The 19,120-nt window shown below is 51.4% G+C and overlaps 1 protein-coding gene across 1 annotated transcript in view; it reads right to left on the bottom strand.

Annotated features, from left to right (window-relative positions):
- The window catches only part of LOC137437487 (uncharacterized), a 79,447-nt gene that overhangs the window by 32,721 nt on the left and 27,606 nt on the right, over positions 1-19,120 (bottom strand). The window contains exon 2 of the mRNA XM_068131851.2: positions 12,098-12,195. Within this exon, the coding sequence (XP_067987952.2) occupies positions 12,098-12,195 (98 nt within the window). The remainder of the gene's footprint in view (positions 1-12,097; positions 12,196-19,120) is intronic.

Here is a 19,120-nt window from a genome sequence, read left to right as displayed (position 1 = left end):
TAGACAACGGGATAAAAGAAGTAAAGAATGGGTTAACGGGGGTAGAAAACAGAATGGCCGCTCAAGAGAATCAGATAGAGGGAGTGAAACATGGGTTAACGGGGGTAGAAAACAGAATGGCCGCTCAAGAGAATCAGATAGAGGGAGTGAAACATGGGTTAACGGGGGTAGAAAACAGAATGGCCGCTCAAGAGAATCAAATGGAAGGGATGCAAAAAGGGTTAGAGGGGTTAGAAAACAGTATGGAAGGCAAATTGAGGGACATGAGGGACCAAGCGGAAAGGGAAGTTAAACAAATGGAGCAGCAGATAGAGGGGGTCAGAATGGGGGTAGAAACCAAACTGGATGCTCACAGGGAGGAAATGGAGCAGATGAGGGTGGCATCTGGGCAGGAGATGCAAGTGATGGGAGAGGAGATCAGAAGAGGAGTGAGTGAGGAGGTCGGAGGAGTGCGCGAGGAGGTGAGGCACTGTAAGGAGCGCATGGAGAAAGAGGTGAGAAAGGGGACTGTAAAATTGCAAGGTGGTATAGAGGAGTTGACGCTGGGAGTAGAACAACTGACAGTGGGACAAAAGGAGTTGGGGGACCAGGTAAAGAAGAACACAGCGGTAATAGAGGGTTTAAAATCGACACAGAAGGAGATGAAAAAGGACGTAGGGGTAATTAAAAAAGAGTGCCAGACGGTACATGAGGACCTGACGAGGAAAATGGACAAGGTGGTAGAGGTAATGGAGGTTAAAGAGCGGGAGGTGCGGGAGCACATAGAAAAAAATAAAGTGGAGTTAGAGGAAGAACTTAAAGGGGCGCACGAAGAGATGAAGGAGATGAAGCAAAAATTAGAAGAAGTGGAAGAAGGGGTGAGCGAAATTAAGAAGCGACGGAGAGAGGATAAGAAAGAGATAAAGGAGGAAGTAAAAGAATTGGTCCAAAGTCTGTGTTCGGATCGTGATGATGTGCTCATTAACCGGATGAGGGATTCGCAGGTGATGGAGGAGAAGCGAAGAGAAAGAGGACCCGGTGTAAGTGGTGACCAATATGGTCGTGCGTATGATGCGCCAGGTGATTTAATAAGCTTGGGGGTCGAGATAGACCCGGATGTTCGTGAGAGGCCAAGAGTGAGGTGTATGGCTGGTCCGGAGGGTATGGAACGAGAGGTGCGAGGTGTGGGTGAGCAAGGTTGTGGTGGTATGGAATGGGTAGCGGGTTGCGGAGGTGTGACCCATGCATCGACACCAACAGGGGTAGTTGTTGGAGGGACCGGGGAGGCACGAGAGCCCCTTGGGGGTAATGTACTGTGGGGGCCCGGCCGGTTCGGCCCCGCGCTGACCCCGCAAGGGGCGACGCACGGGGTCCGGCCGGCGGGCAACGACTCGCATACGAGGTGGTCCCACAAGGTCCCACTCGCGCCGTATGACGGCAAGAGTGATCTACGCGCGTACCTGGCGCAGTTCGACTGTGTGTGTAAGGGTAACGGTTGGGGTGAGGACGAAGGTGGAGTACACCTGGTGGCCGCATTGCGCGGCGCGGCGGCGGAGGTGCTGACGGCATTACCAGCGGGTGCTCTCACCCTGCCAGCCCTCCGCGACGCCCTAATTAATCGATTTGGAATAGAACAGCAGAGCGAGCTTGTTAAAGCTCAGCTCGCGCTGCGAAAGCGCAAGCCCCAGGAAGCCATCGGGGAACTTGCCCACGACATTCGCCGCGCAGTGGGGATCGCACATGCTAGCATGGCAGCGGATTCCCGGGAAAGCCTGGCGCTGGACCATTTTATCCAGGCCCTCCCGGATATTGAGCTCCGGCAACAGCTCGCCATGTGGCGCCCGCAGACTCTGAGCCAGGCGGCTGACGCTGCGGCCCGTTGGGAAGCAGCGAGGCCCCTGGCCCGGGGGGGCGAGCGTCTCGCAATGGCGGTCCGCCAGATGGGACCCCCGATGGAGGGCGGACCCCTTAGGGGGCCCGCCCCCGACGTGGGTCCTGACCTGGCGGGCATGGTCCGGAGGCTGGTGGACCAGCGCCTGGCAGGACCTGGACCATGGCAGGCGGCCCCGGAGGTGGCCCGCGGTGGACCACGAGCGGGTAATCCAATTCGGACCTACAGGGGGGGGAATTTGGAATTCCGGAGGCAAGCACCTTACCAGGTGAGGTGCTATACCTGCAACCGCCTGGGTCACCTGGCGCGGCACTGTCGAAACGCGCGCCGGGATGATCCCCGGCAGTTGAGGTCCTCAACTCCGCCCAGGGGGGAGCGGGTTAGCCGACCCCAGACACCCCCCCGCCAGACCCCGGGAAACTAGAAGGTGTCGGGCACGTAGGGCGGTGTTCGGCAGCAGAGGATGGAGGAGAGCCCTCATTGACGCGACAGGTCATTTATTGTGGCCAAATTGGAACCGGTAGCCTGACAATTAGATGCAAAATTGCCGGCGTGGGGGTAGACGCCGTAGTGGACACAGGAGCTAGCGCCACGATCATCAGCCCTGTGGTCCTTGATTCGAGTGCAGGTGGCTGGGATAAGATCCAGCGCCTGCAAAATTATAGTTTGCAGCTTGCTACCGGGGTAACGGCCCCGATCATAGGGCGTGGTTCTGTGACCCTCAAGTTAGGGTCGGTAAGGAGGGAGATAGATGTTTGGGTGGCGGAGGTGTGCGACCCATGTTTAATAGGGTTGGACCTGTTGACTGCCAGCGGTTGTAAAATCGACTTGTGCCGGGGGATCCTGCAGGTGGGAGTAGAAGAGCTGCCGTTAGGGGGAGTGAGCACGGCCGAGAGAGCGGAGCTGGAGGCTTCCGAGGCCGTGACCATCCCCCCAAGGGCCGAGGCGATAGTGCCGGCCCGGTGGGCAGCTCGCCCAACATGGCAGGAGTCCTGCGGCCTGGTCGAACCGGTGGCAGCGCAGTCCATACCGGGTTTAATCGTGGGCCGCACCCTTGTAAAAACGGACGGACCGGTAGTGGCCGTCCGAGTAGTAAATGTGAGTACAGAACCACGCACTATAGTAAGGGGCACGAGGGTAGCTGGCTGCACCCCAGTTGAGGAAGTCGCGACAGTGAGGGGCGAGAACGTCCAGCCGAGCCGACCCCGGGGGGAGCCTTCAATAACAAGTAGGAATTGGCCCGATCCCATTTGCGAGATGGTAAATCGTAGTAGCGTAGAGTTGGGAGGTACCCAGAGGGAGGCCTTACACAAACTGGTTGGGTCCCATTTGGACCTCTTCTCCCTGTCCACCGAGGATATTGGACGTACGGGCCTGGTGAAACATCAGATCCACACCGGTGAGGCCCGGCCTATTCGTCAGGCCGCCCGACGGCTCCCTTGGAGCAAGAGGGCGGAAGCTGACGAGCAGGTTGCAAAAATGCTCGATGCAGGTGTGATCGAGCCCTCGGGAAGTCCTTGGATGTCACCTGTTGTGCTGGTCAAAAAGAAGGATGGGACCACGCGGTTCTGCGTGGACTATCGCCAGCTAAACAACGTGACACTCAAGGACTCATATCCCCTGCCAAGGATTGATGACACCCTCGATGCCGTTGCGGGCTCAAATTGGTTCACAACTTTGGACCTCAAGAGTGGGTATTGGCAGGTGGAGATGGATAGGGCAGGGAAGGAGAAAACGGCATTTTCCACAGGTAAGGGACTGTATCAGTTTACTGTGATGCCGTTTGGTTTGTGTAACGCCCCCGCCACCTTTGAGAGATTGATGGAGCATGTACTAGGCGGCATGCCATGGCAATCATGCCTGGTGTACCTGGATGACGTCCTGGTACATGCCCAAACGTTCCCCCAGGCACTAGCTAATTTGGACCAGGTGTTCGGGTGCCTCAGACAGGCAGGGTTGAAGCTGAACCCGAGTAAGTGCACTTTGTTTGCAAGAGAGGTGGCCTATCTAGGTCACGTGATTGGCCGCGAGGGGGTAAAAACAGACCCAGACAAAATTAAAGCGGTAGAGGAGTGGCCCGCACCACGTACCATCAAAGAGGTGCGGGGATTTTTGGGACTCTGCTCCTACTACCGGCGCTTTGTGGCGAAATTTGCGGAGTTGGCCCGTCCCCTCCACCGGCTTACGGAGAAGGGGACGCGATTTAATTGGACACGGGAGTGCCACGAGGCCTTCCAAAAATTGAAGGGGTGTCTAACATCCGCACCCCTTCTAGCTTACCCCACTAGTGACGGGACATTTACCCTGGACACGGATGCGAGCCAGGAAGGATTGGGCGCAGTTTTGTCTCAGACACAGGAGGGCGTGGAGAGAGTGATTGGTTATTATAGTCGGGCCTTAAGTAGGCCCGAGAGAAATTATTGCGTCACTCGCAAAGAGTTATTGGCTATGCTGGCTGCCATGAACCATTTCCACCCGTACTTGTACGGGCGGAAATTTTTGGTTAGAACTGACCATTCCTCCTTGCAATGGCTCCTTCGGTTCAAGGAACCGGAGGGCCAAATTGCAAGGTGGTTGGAAAAGTTGCAGCAGTACGATTTTGATGTGGCCCATAGGGCCGGGAAGGCCCATGGTAATGCGGACGCACTCTCTCGGCGTCCTTGTCTGGGGGAAAACTGTAAATTTTGTGCGAGACACGAGGAGAGGGAGCAATTGGGCGATTCCGCCCCGATTCTCGTCGTCCGGGCAACCCGGGTGAGAGGGCCAATTTTGCCACTAACCGCGGACGAGGAATTTGGAGAGTTGGCTTGGAGCACGGCCCAGCAGGAGGATCCTGTTCTGGGGCCGGTGTTCCAATGGGTCAAATTGGGGCAAAGACCAAAGGGGGAAGAGGTCACCCCCCTCGGGGCGCAGACAAAGGCATATTGGGCTCAGTGGCAGACCCTGGAATTGAAAGGCAACATCTTGTATCGCAAGTGGGTGGAGGTTCCCTCTGATCGAACTTCCTGGCTGGTGATAGTCCCTGACAAATTCAAGAACGTCATATTGCAACAGGTGCATGGTACCCGCTCCGGCGGCCATTTGGGCAGGACAAAGACAATATCTCGGGTCCGCCGGAGGTTCTATTGGGTGAATATGGGGCGCGACATACAGGACTGGTGTCGGAGATGCGACGCCTGTTCTGCCAAAAAGGGACCAGCACGGAGGATGAGGGCCCCCCTTCAATTACATCAGGTGGGGGCCCCCCTTGAGCGGGTGGCTATGGATATTCTAGGACCGCTGCCCCGCACCCGCCAAGGTAATAAGTATATCCTCGTTGTGATGGACTACTTCACCAAGTGGCCGGAGGCCTACGCCCTCCCCAACCAAGAAGCAGGGGTGGTAGCGCAGGCCTTCGTGGAAGGATTTGTGTGCCGGCATGGGATTCCACAGGAGTTGCACACCGACCAGGGACGAAATTTTGAGAGCAAATTACTAAAAGATGTGTGCAGTCTCCTGTCAATTCGAAAAACCAGGACAACGCCTTTAAGACCTCAATCTGACGGGATGGTGGAAAGATTCAACCGAACTTTAATCCAACAACTGGCACTGTTCACCACCACCCGTCAGGATGACTGGGACGAACATCTCCCTTACTTGCTCATGGCCTACCGAACCAGCCAGCACGGGGCCACCGCATGCAGTCCAGCGTTGCTTATGTATGGGCGGGAGTTACGGGCTCCCGCCGACTTGCTATGCGGTCCCGTGCCAGACACAGTGGTTAACCCGCCGAGGGAGGGGTACGCACGTCACCTAGAGGAAGGCATGGAGCTAGTCCATGCCTTCGCCCGCCGCCAACTCCATCTGGCGGGGGAAAAGATGAAGCGCAGGTACGACGACCGGAGCCAGGGGAGTCAATACGCTCCGGGGATGAAGATTTGGTTCTTTAATCCCCGGAGGCGGAAGGGAAGGTGCCCAAAACTCACCTCCCCCTGGCAAGGCCCAGGAGTCGTCCTGTCGCAAATCTGTGACGTGGTCTTTAAGATCAAAATGGGGCCACGAGCCCTCCCTCGGATCGTCCACGCCGACCGGATAAGACCTTACACCGGCGAGCAGGCGGCCCCGTGGATCGCCTCGGCTTTAGATGCCGAGGCGGGACCCAGTACCTCTGAATAAGGGGGGCTTATTAGTGCCAGAGGACTGGGGGATTGAGGAGCGATAGGCCCGGTGGGAGAGGGTGGCATCCCTGCCACCTTTCCCATGTGAGTGGGGCAAAGGAGCAATAGCTTATGGGGTGGCTATGACAACCGAGCCAGGGAGGGCTTGGATAATGTAGGGATCTAGAAGAGATTGACATTAGGTGACGTTAAGATTAGTTAGTGACTGATACCTGTAGTGGGGACGCAGGTAGATTAGTATGGATGATAATGACGTGGGAGCGCAATAGTTTAAAGGGACGACTGGGAAGCGCAAGTTTCAGAAGGGAGTAGTTAGCTGAGATGATGCTGTGTGTGTGAGAATTGAACAGGTGTGATTGCACAGGTGTGCAACTGGACAGGTGTGTGGAGCAGTGTATGAGTAGTGAGTGTGTGGATCAGCGCGAATGCGCTTGGGGAGAGAAGGGTGCAGGTGGCACCAGGTGTGAGCACAGGTGTGCAAGTACAGGTGTGTGGAGAGAGTTGGAGTAAGTGGTACGGAGTGGTGTGCATGGTGCGAAGGTGTGGATGGGGGAAGAGTGGACCCCTTTCACGAATACCCGGGGCGGGTAGTGTAAGTGTTAGGTAGAGGGTATAGGTAAGTTGTGGTTGGATATTGGCATTTGTGGTGCGGTGGCAGAATGGTGTTGTGGATGGGTGCATTAGTGTTGTGGAAATGGCTGGGCGTGTAGCCTGTTAGTGTGTGTAGTTGGTTGGGCACTCCACCACTGTGAGGATGTCGGCCAGGTGAGGCCGCAGGTGGGCTCTGGGAGCCGGTAGTTGTGAGTGGGTGCCTGAGGATCCCGGGTGTGGATCGGGCAGCCCAGTGCCAGAGAGGGCACGGAGTGGGGAGAGAGCCAGAGGGCCTTCCCCAGGTAGTTAGGTTAGGGTAAGGAGCAGGTAAGCTCGGAGGCAACTGCAGTGGTGGAGGTGTGCAGGTGGGTAGACCCACTGGGAGAGGTACACGCCACAGCCCAGAAATTGTACGAGGGCACCGGGAGATGAATCGGGGGAGTGAGACCCCAAATTGAAGAGCACCACAGTTTGGCCAATGGGAATTGGTTTTTAGAACCCATAGTGTAAGAGGGCCAATGGTTTGGCCGGAGAGAGACCCCGGGTAGTGTAAAGTTGTTAAAGTCATTTAGGAAATAGTTAGGATTGAAGAACCTGTCGCACCATACGCAGCCACTTACCTGTGGTGATGATGATGACTCCACACCTGTGTTTTCTTTGTTTGTGTTGCAGAAATGAGAATTGCTGTTGGATTTGTGAGACGCATCACGACGTGGATGAGACATTGGGGTGATTCCATCTCTCCCTCCCTAGGAGGGACTGATGATGAATTGGTAATGGCAAATTATGATGTTGAGTTGGAGATGGCAAATTTTGATGAGAGTTGAAAATGGCAAATTTGATTGGTTAGGAGGGAGAGAAGACGAATTTGGTTTATGGGAGGAACGGGGAAGACAGTAGGGATGTTTGTTGATTTGTAAAGTAGATGTTTATGGGTAGTGTTGTGTTTTGTGGATACAGTAAGGGGTAAGGGAGGGGCCATGTAGGTTACCTGGTGGGGGGGGGGGCGTACGATGGGAACGTACCTGTCTCACCTGGTTCCCATGTGCCCCCAGTGTGCATTACCTTATATTGCGTGCACTTTTGCGCCCTTACCACCTTACTCACTTGTTTCTTCTTTTGTCTCCCACCTCCGAGGATCTGGCTTTGGGGTAGAGAGAGAGGAGAGAGAGGTGCTGGCTTCGCAGTTGTGGGCCTGCACTTTCGCTGCTTGCTGCTTGGATCGATACACCATATGGACCGCAATGTTTGTGGCCACCCACAATGGACCGCAGTTCGTTTGCGGCCAAGCACCACCCGGGGATGGACCTATGGATCAACGTGGCACCTATGCCATACAGGTGAACCACTAATAGTTAACACCACCAAGTGCACCACAAGAAGAGCAAGAGACACCTGCAGGGTTAGGGGTTGTCGAATTTATTTTTAATCATTGAACAATGGTGACTGCACCGATTGGTGGTGGGGTGGTGCTGTTGATGCTCGGAAAGGGTGCTCTGCACGTTATTAAAGGCCGTCGGCCACAGAGCACTCGTGGGTTGGTGTATCGATGTTGGCAAGCGCGCTCTCTCTCTATGCATAACATCTGCATGTGTTCCTCCAAAAACAGGTCCTGGATCGTAGTGTAAATAGCAGCATAGTCTTGTAAATAATGCTCCCTACCGGCTGTATGTTTAGTTTGAGAATTCTTTCCGGATTCGGTTATCCTGTGGGTGTGTTTCTGTGAGGAGAAGGGTGCAACGTCGCAGGGGGACATATTTACTCATTTGTGAATATCTGTAAAACTGTCGCACTCAGGGTAGAGTTAATAGTAGAGGGAACTACATTGCGTGCCACACTAAAGTAGGTAAAAATTTATCGGGTCGGGACGCCCCGAGGGTAGAGAAGGGTGCAATGTTGCGAATATGGAATTTGGCCTCCATATCCGCTTGTAAATATTCCCCTATTTTCTCCAATACTCCACAACTTTCCCCGATCCCCCATTCCCTAGTCCCATTGCATGTAAATAACAATCAGTAGAGCCGACCTTCCCCTTATTCCCCCATTAAATGTCGTGCCCAGGTCCACCGCACCACAGGTAGACAACTTTCGGACATCTTCCTAGTTATTCTTATTCTATGTCAGTTAAGGCCTCGTCTCCATTAATTATGACTCTTCGTTGCACCAGAATGTGATTATATGGCATCAGTAGTGAGTTTAGGACCTTTCCCATACCTCCTCCCATCTTCTTCCCCAAACAACAACAATAACAACAACTACAACAACAATTACAACAACAACAGAGGGGATGGCGGCGGAGCGGGGGAGGATGCGTCCTCACACCGGCTCGATTAGCTCCAGACCATGCGCTCCACGGGGTTACCCCGAAGGGGCTGGCTGTCAGCTCCTCGTCGGGGGCGGAGCCAGTAACCCCCCCGCACGCACCCAATGAGAAGCAACGTGCCGATTCCACGAGGCGGAGCTAACGAGCCGAGGGCGTGTCACTCCCCGCCGGATATACGCAGCCGCTTGCCGGACGTGACGTGAGATGCGCCTCAGCTTGGAGACTGGAGAGAGAAGCCACCGCCACCCCCAGCGCGACGATACCTCCCCGCATCTCTGGACCGGACCGAGTCGATTCTGCCTTGAGCCAAGAGTGCACCTTGAGCCATCGCGACCTGCCTTTCCTTTTCATCAACCCCCGTGTGAGTCAGCATTTTGTCCCGTGTGTCTGTCGTCTGTCCGGGGTTAATATAAGAGTGTGTCTAAGTGCCTGTCTTCCTGTAATATACCTCTAGCCCCTGTAATCTAACCTTTTTCCGTACGAATATACTTGAGAATCGAAACGTTGGTGTCGTATTGTGTGATTGTAATCCAGCCGGGTGTCTTCTTTTTCTTATTGAGCCAGCGTAGCGCGACTTAGTCAACGGCGAGTATAATCGGGGTAACTTGTACGGATACGGCGGCCATCCCGCTCGGCCCACCATACCATCAAAGTCGTATCTGTAACAATATATATATCAGCGCGGACAGGCGATGCAGATCCGTCACCACGATGTAACCCTAGCGATGTACCTCTAGAGCTTCTCTGGGCTTCCCTTAGAAAGGTAACGTGTCTGCAATATGTATCAAAGCTTTTATAGTCATACAGCCTGTCCGCACCTGTATTCACCTGTATGTATTATTAATACCATGTTTATTGGTTTCTCTCTAGATGATGTTGAGAACGAATTACGATTAAACCTACTTTGGGTTGCTGTTGAATCTTGATTTTCACAACACTCACCACATACAAGGCTTTCATCCGCAGCTCAATGGAATACTGCTCTCCCCTCTGGGCTGGTGCTCCTGCCTCACACATAGCTCATCTTCACGCTGTTGAAACCAAAGCATTCAGAATCATTGGAATCTCCCGCGATGAAGCTAACTCCAAGGGCCTCTCACTCACTCACCGCAGGCAGGTTTCGTGGTCTTTCCGTCTTCTACCGACTCCTCTCTGGCCTTGCCCCCCCCAGCTCTCTCTGGGCTCTGTCCCGCAAATATTCCTACAGGTACAGGTCGCACAAGATCTGCCTGCAACCCTCTTATGGTTAAACTGCCAAAATCAAGACTCTCTGCTCACCTTCACTCCTTCATTCCTCTTTTCTCCCGCCTCTGGAATAAACTCCCTCACTCTCTTCAATCCCACTCCACCCTCCAGGTCTTTAAAACAGCTGTTCACCACCATCTCTTATCTTCCCCCATCCAAAACCTTGATCTTTTCTACCCCCGCTAATTTCACCCCAATTCCACTTTTTTGAAATACCAACTTCTGTCCTGGAAGTCCTTGGTGTCCTTGTGTTTTATACTTTTATACTTCTCCCCCCCCCCTTCCCACGCCTCCTCCCTCCAAGCCCTCTCCCTCCCACACATCTCCCTGCTCTCAAATGTTGTGTGCTCTCAAGTGTTTGTGTGCTTCCCCTTCTCTCCCCATCGTCTTCCGCTCCCTCTTTTTATATACTTTGTTTGTCTGGTTGATTTGTTTGTGAAGTAAATGTCAGCTCTTTCACGAGCCTCGATTCGGTATCCAAAAAAAAACAAAAAAAAAACAAACAAACAAACAAACAAACAGGGTTTGCCTGTTTGTGTTCCGAAATTAAGCCCTGGCTCATGATGCAAGGAATCCAGGTTCAAATCCCATATATACCCAATACCCATGTGTTTACCCATCGTCTAATGTCCTTGTAATTCACATTTAAAAAATTAAACTAATTAAGTATCGTACATTGTCCACAAAATGTCTGTCCTGCATACATGATACATGTGCACAAATTCCTCCATGAGCTACAGATCACCGTCAGAAGAGCAATATGTAAGTAACATTGTGGCACCGTGTGGTCCGTGGGAGGCACGTAAAAGTGTCGTGGCACCGTGACATTTTATAAATGCACGCAGCACCTGCGTGTCACATTGCAAGCTGTGCAACGACTTTGAAATGCAAAAGGCCAAATAAAGCACGGTTGACAGTTTTGGATTTTTATTCCTCAGCCTGCCCCAAGTCTCGACATGGATGGCAATGCGTCGCAGTCTTGTGCCGGCTCAAAACACAACACCAGGAGTAATGTTCATTGGTTGAAGAAACAGACGCCAAGGCAGTGGCATTTACATGGACAGAAATGTCTGCCAAAACAAACTCGTGCATCTCTCGATGCAACGTCCTTGAAGGGCCAAACCAATCGAGGTAAAACAACGAGACCAAAAGTCCCATCTGACACAACAACCGATGCAGTCAAAGGTTCACACAACTCCATGACGTCTGTGTGTTCACCAACTGGCAAAACAAGGAATTTTACACATGTACACACGATATGGAAAAGGAGTGGGTAACGTTGGCAAGGATCCCACCGGGTTACATTTTCCAAAGCGCCACCATTGTTACAGCGTTCTATTCCGAGATCATGCACGCACGCGTCCCTCACAACAAAATAAATGCAAAATAAACGCTCGAAAGATCTCGTGAGAAAATGTAAAACCGATTTCGCATTTTCGATTTCGAATCCGAATCCCAACTTAGGATTTCAAAATCCAATCGACACCAAATAAGTACCTGGTTCTTCCGCACTGCCAGATGACAGATCGGTTTGTGCATCAACTGGTATAAACTAGAAAGAAGGTACACCTGGTGCTTCCATTATTATTATACACACAAAACAATCCTTCAAGTGTTCCTCTTGAACAAAATAAATAAATAGATATTTAAAAAAAGAAAGTTTATTTTGTGCGTTAACCCATCCAACAGGACCAGGCCAGTGCATTGGAAGTGCCGTTTAACCCCGAGCGTTGTAACCTGCACTTCATGACGCTCGACTGCACAAACAGGCCGTGGGTTTTTTTTTTTAAATCACACATTTCACTAAAAATTACAACAATGGTGCCACCACAGCAATCAAAATACGTGACATTTATGAAAGTTTACACCGAGCAGAGATTTTAAAGGGAAAATAATAACAAAATTAAATACCGGTAACTGTTGCAGAAGTTTATTGATAGGTTTCACATTCAGCTTGTGGCAGGCTTCGATGTAGGCCGACACGATTCCCTCCACACTCGCAGCGAGAACTAACGCAAGAGAAAGAGAAGCAGTGAAGACATCAAGATGCTCGTCCTTTAACGCATCGTTAAACCTAAATAGTTGTTGCAAATTGAGGAAGATCAAACGTCCATGATGCATTCCAGACCACATTGACATGCCTTTTAATCCCTGGAGGATAAAATTGTACACAGACTGTAGTCTGCGAGTTGTTTTTATTGTTTTTTCGTCCACAACTTTGTGAGATATCATGCTATATATGGTTTTGGCCCCATATCTCAATAGTGAAGAAGTACTTAAAAAAAAAAATAGGGGCAATACCCCCGGGCGCTCACCTGGTAGAATAAAGCAGTATACTACACTGACTAATGGTATTTTAAACAGCATCACGGTAATTTAAAACAATTTCAATGGTTGCTCGGAGACAGAGCAGCATAAGAATCATACTAAGGTAATCACAACACTTTCAACAAACAAACAAAAATTGGGGGAGGGGGGGGCAACACCCCCCCCCTTCTCCCCCACCACATACCGCCATAGGGCCAGATTTTTTAAATGTCATGAACAAACTTTGGTACATCACGGGTGTTGAAGGTTGTGGTCAAGTTTCATCAGAATTGCATGTGTAGTTTCTGAGAACAAGCGTTACGCCTAGGTCCCCCGTCGGTGAAGTGATGCGAGTTGACAAAGTGGAAGGCGCAAGGCGGCCATCTTGTATTTTGACGTGGCGACCCAATTTTCAATAGCGTTCTTCCTTGTGCCTAGATACACCCACACACCAGATTAGAAGTTAGTAGTTCGTTTATTTTTCAAGATATTTCGCTCACAAGGTTCAGACATATATATGATGGCGGCCATCTTGGATTTTGACGTGGCGACCCAATTTTCAATAGCGATCTTCCTTGTGCCGAGATACACCCACACACCACATTAGAAGTTGGTACTTCGCTTATTTTTCAAGATATTCCACTCAAGGTTTAGACATACATGGCGGTGGCCATCTTGGATTTTGACGTGGCGACCCAATTTTCAATAGCGTTCTTCCTTGTGCCTAGATACACCCACACACCAGATGAGAAGTTGGTACTTCGTTTATTTTTCAGGATATTTCGCTCACAAGGTTCAGACATATATATGATGGCGGCCATCTTGGATTTTGACGTGGCGACCCAATTTTCAATAGCGTTCTTCCTTGTGCCAAGATACACCCACACACCAAATTAGAAGTTGGTACTTCGCTTATTTTTCAAGATATTCCGCTCACAAGGTTTAGACATACATGGCGGTGGCCATCTTGGATTTTGACGTGGCGACCCAATTTTCAATAGCGTTCTTCCTTATGCGTAGATACACCCACACACCAGATTAGAAGTTAGTAGTTCGTTTATTTTTCAAGATATTTCGCTCACAAGGTTCAGACATATATAAGGTGGCGGCCATCTTGGATTTTGACGTGGTGACCCAATTTTCAATAGCGTTCTTCCTTATGCCTAGATACACCCACACACCAAATTAGAAGTTGGTACTTCGCTTATTTTTCAAGATATTCCGCTCAAGGTTCAGACATACATGGCGGCGGCCATCTTGCATTTTGACGTGGCGACCCAATTTTCAATAGCGTTCTTCCTTATGCCGAGATACACCCACAGAGCAGATTAGAAGTTGGTACTTCGCTTATTTTTCCAAGATATTCCGCTCACAAGGTTCAGACATACATGGCGGTGGCCATCTTGGATTTTGACGTGGGTTACACCCACACACCAAATTAGAATTCGGTCCTTCGCTTACGCACGCATGCACGCATGGACGCACGGACGCACGGACGGACAGGAAAACCATCGTCCCCCTTTCGCTCCCCAGTGCGACGGGGGACAAAAAAGGAAATACATACAGTGCATTCAGAAAGTATTCAGACCCCTTCACTTTTTTCACATTTTATGTTGCAACCTTATGCTGAAATCATTTAAATTCATTTTTTCCCTCATCAATCTACACTCAATACCCCAAAATGACAAAGAGAAAACAGGATTTTAGAAAGTTTTGCAAATTAATAAAAAAGAAAAACTGAAATATCACATTGACATAAGTATTCATACCCTTTGCTAGCACACTTGAAAGTTAGCTCAGGTGCCTCCCATTTCTCTTGATCATCTTTGAGATGTTCCCACACCTTGATTGCAGTCCACCTGTGGTAAATTCAATTGATTGGACATGATTTGGAAAGGCACACACCTGTCTATATAAGGTCTCACAGATGACAATGTATATCAGAGCAAATACCAAGCCATGAGGTCAAAGGAACTGCCTGCAGAGATCAGAGACAGGATTGTGTCGAGGCACAGATCTGGGGAAGCCTACAAAAATATTTCTGCTGCATTGAAGGTTCCCAAGAGCACAGTGGACTCTATAATTCTTAAATGGAAAAAGTTTGAAACAACCAGGACTCTTCCTAGAGCTGGCTGCCCGGCCAAACTGAGCAATCGGGGGAGAAGGCCCTTGGTAAGAGAGATTACCAAGAACCTGATGGTCACTCTGGCTGAGCTCCAGAGATCCTGTGTGGAGATGGGAGAAACTTCCAGAAGGACAACCATCACTGCAACACTCCACCGATCTGGGCTTCAAATCGTCATAGCCCCGGATGTCAAGGAACGTCATAGCCCCGGATCGCGTCGGCTCGTAAAAGACAAGGGGAATAACCCCCCCCCCCCCCACCCCTTGGTAAGGGGAAAGGCCGACGTTGAGATCCGCAACATTTGGTGTCAGGAGTGGGATTGGACCCGAAGTGCGCTTAACGCACTCAAAATTACGAGCGGCCGAAATTTTATTAAAAATCCAAATTAAGATCATGCCATGGATAACCAAGACGGTCGGATGTCGGTGGGGGTAGAAGATAAGGTAGAGTTAATAACCCAGGACCCCCGGGAAGAAATGGAAGCAGAAAAGGGTGCGGCAGCTGGTGAAGACAATGGCGACGCCTCACACGTGGCAGCGGCAGCCAAGCCCGCTGTGCAAGCCGGGTTTTACATTGGGATGTCCTCGACTGAATCGAAAACATACTTTGATGCACAAATGGAAAAATTGAGGTGTGGAAACGTGACTGAGGAATCCAGAAGGGCAATAAACATATGGGCCAAATCTCCAATGGGAAAGGAAATAAAAAAGATGAGGGAGGAATCCAGGGGTGATATAAAAAAATTGGGGGAGGACATTGAGCGCGAGTTGAGCAAAGAGGGCACATTGGTACGCGACGAGGTAACGCGAGTTGAGAAACGCGGGGAAAGCGAGCCTGAGCAGAGCACAGCCAAGTGGACTGGTATAGAAATCGCGACTCGAGGTATAGAAAAGCCGACGGCCGCCGAATTAGAAGAATTTATTTGAAGCGCGCCGGCGGTCATTGGGCTAGGAAAAGAAAAATAAATTATAGTTGAAATTGGGGTTGAGGAGAAGGCAGACAACAACACAACAACAACATGCATTTTAAGGCCATTTTCCCTGCAAGAGCGGGGGTTAGCCTGGCAGAGATGATGGCAGAGATAGGAATTAAATGGGAGAAAAAGATGGAATGCACACAAAGTCTGTGTTTGCATCGTGATGTTGTGCTGCCTAACCCCAATGAGAATTTGCAGGCGCTGCTGCGGAAAAGGGTCCCGAAGGTGAGTAGGGTTGTGTATGGCGCGAAAAGGTTTGGCGCGAAAACATTTTTCGCGCGCTTGGGATCGCGACGTCACCCGGGCGCTCATAGAAGGTCCGTGGTGCGCTGTGTGAAGGTGAATGGCGCGCGTGTGCGAACGGCGCCGGAGCGCGAGTATGAAACTGAGAGTGAGAGTGAATGCACAACAGAGTGTATATGTGAAGAGTGCGACACAGAATGTGAGATGGATGAAGAGAGTGTGCGAGGATGCACACCAGAGCATGTGATTGGGCGTGCAACAGAGTGCACACCCGTGGTGGTTACGGAGTACGTAACGGGAGAGTGTGCGCGAGGGTGTGTGCAGGAGTGCACACCCGTGGGTATTACAGACTGTGTGCGAGAAGAGTGCACAACAGAGTATGTAGAAAGCGTGTGTGTGCCTGGTTGTGCGGTAAGAGAGTGCGTACTGAAGAGTGCGAACGGCGTGAGTGCGCCTGGGTGGTATGCATGAGCGAGTGCAGTGACGAAATGTGTGGAATGTATGGGCGGCGCTGGAGCGCCTCGGTGTACGAGTGAGAAACGGGTCGCGTGGTGTGAGAATGCGATTCGGGCATCGACGCGGACCGGGTTAGCGTTTAGTGCAACAGATAGCCGACGCGAGTTCTCGGGGCGTGGTGCGCTTTGTGTGCTGCGGGGGCCGGCGGGGATCGTTGCCACGGCAGCATGCACGATTCGGGCCCTGCCCCGCCCTGTATGGACAGTGCCGTGCCATGGCGAAAGGGGCAAATGGCACGATTCCAGGGGAGGTAGGAGAGGTCCGACCTTCGCCCCCTGGCGGGCACGGTGCTCCGGCCGGGGGAGGTTGGGTCATTGTGCCGGAGACCGAAAGGCTCCGCGCAGGGATGGCGCCTGGAACCTCGGCCCGAGTATGCCTCCTCCCCAGAATCAAAAATGCCGGATGGACCCAACCAACAGGAGACAAACCACCCGCATGCATTGCTCGGCTTTCCGAAGCCGAGCTGTGATGGAAATGCATTCCCGCACGAAGAGGCTCGAGAGTAGTGGACGGATAGCGATAGTGTTGAGAAATGGTATCCGGTGTAGAAGGATGGTACGTCTACCATCCCTCACTTGGGGCACATGAGCTTTCGTTTATGGGGATGGCAGTGAAAACTAGCCGAGGGCAGGCTAGGATAATGTTAGGGATTTAGAAAAATGACATAGGAGACCAAGATTTAAGTAGGGACTTTTGTACTGGTAGAGGGGACGTAGAGAGATTAGAAGGATGTTAATGACGAGGGAAGTACTTAAAAAAAAAAAAAAACCACCTTTAGAGGCCATTTTTCCCCGCAAGCGGGGATTGGCCTTTTTCGGGAACTGTGGTTGTTGTTGTTTTTCGGTCCCCTTTTTGAAGCAATGTTTTACGGCCGGATGCCCTTCCTGACGCCAACCCTTTTTGCCGCCTTTAACGACAAGCAGGGAATTACCAGTGAACTGGTACTCAATTTGCCGACCTCGGAAGGATGACAGGCTGAGTCAACCCCCCTGGCGTTAATTCAGCGATTGACCGGGATTCGAACCCAGGATCCTAGGATCCTAAGCCGGCACCCTAGCCGCTAGCCCAACACCAGGGTTGCGAGGGAAGTACTTAGTGTAAGGGAAAAACCGGAAAGCACAAGTATTAGAGGGAAGGAGATAGTTAGATGATGCTGTGTGTGTGTAGTAGTGTGGAGAAATTGTGTGTGAGTAGGAGGATGAGCTTTAGGCGGAAATGAGGAATTGAGTGGAAATTGTGTGTGGATGAACTTGGTGAAATGAGGCATTGATCGGGGATGACCAGAGATGATGTATGAATGGAGTATTGAGGATAAGTGTAAGTGTGTTGAGTGATTGACTTGCATGGGGTGCCAGTGAATAAATGGTGTGGAATAAATGGTCTGGAGTAAATGGTGTGTGGAATGAGTGGTGTGGAGTGCATGGTGCGAAGGAGTGGATGGGGGAAGATGGACCCCTTCACGAATACCCAGGGAAGGTAGTTTAAAGTTAGGTAGAGGGTTTAGGAAAATTGTTTGGACTCTGTGGTGCAGGTAGTAGCAATTTGTTGCTTTGAGGGGTGCATGGGTGAGTGGAATGGCTGGGCGTGTGGGCTTAATTAGTGAGTATGGTTAAATGGGCACTCCGCCATTGGTAGTCTGTCGGCCAGGTGAGGCTGCAGGTAGGCTCTGGGAGCCAGGTAGCGTCCAGTGTAGAGTTCAGTGGGGCCCGAGGATCCTAAGAGAGGACCCGGGTAGCCCAATGCCAGAGAGGGCATCAGCGGGGTGAGAGAGCGAGGAGGGCCTTCCCCAGTTTAGGGTAGTTGTGAGGAGCTAGGCAAGCTCGGGTGGCGACTTCAGTGGCGGAGGTGCGCAGGTAAGTAGGACCTGCTGGTAGATCCACACGACCCAGCCCCGAAATTGTGCGAAGGCACAGATAGAAAAATTGGGGGAGTGAGACCCCAAATTTGGGAGGCACCACAGGGATGGTCAATGGGAATTGGTTTTTAGAACCACATAGTTTAAAAATGCCAAGTGGCAGGGCAAGACCCCAGGTAATTTAAGTGAGTTAATGTCAATTAGAGGATAGTTAGGATGAGAATCTCTTCGCACCATACACATCCACTCACCAAGGTGACAGGACTCCACACCAAGTTTTGTGAACTATTTGGAATGAAAGACGCATCATGACGTGGGTGAGACATTGTGTGTAATTCCATCCCTTCCTTCTTGGGAGGGATTGGCTGACGAATTTGGTTTAGGGGGAGATATGGGAGACGAGACGGTAGAGACGGAATTTGTAAAGGAAGTGTAAATACGGGGAGGGGCAAGGGTAGTGTAGGTTGACATGGGGGGTTACGTATGGCTAGGGACGAGCTTTCTCCGCTTGCTCTTCCGCGCCCCTCATGTTTCATTACCTTGTATTAATGTGTACCCTTGCGCCGTTTCCCCCGCTGACTCTCTCCGCTTTGTCTTTCCTCCCCACACATGGACCCATTATCTTTTGTTGAGGGGAGTGTGCAGGTACCCTGAGCTGTGCGGCTGCACCTTTGCGCTGCACCCTGCTACCTGTTGCCTGCACCGGTACACCTATGGACCACACATTCTGTGGCCTGGCACCTTTGCTGGGGCAGACAATTGCTGCAAGCATTGCCTGGCACCTTTGCTGGGGCAGACAATTGCTGCAAGCATTACCTTGCCCTGCGGACCACTGTTTTAAGTGGCATCAATGCCATGCAGTTGGACCACCTAAGTTGGCCCTGCTGGCCGAAATAAAACGGACACGGTTTG

The sequence above is a fragment of the Myxine glutinosa genome, chromosome 12, assembly GCF_964187855.1.
Source record: "Myxine glutinosa chromosome 12, kmMyxGlut1.1, whole genome shotgun sequence".
In the NCBI taxonomy this organism is placed as follows: domain Eukaryota; kingdom Metazoa; phylum Chordata; class Myxini; order Myxiniformes; family Myxinidae; genus Myxine; species Myxine glutinosa.
The sequence above is the reverse complement of the archived record's forward strand: the minus strand, read 5'-3'. Positions and strand labels throughout refer to the sequence as shown.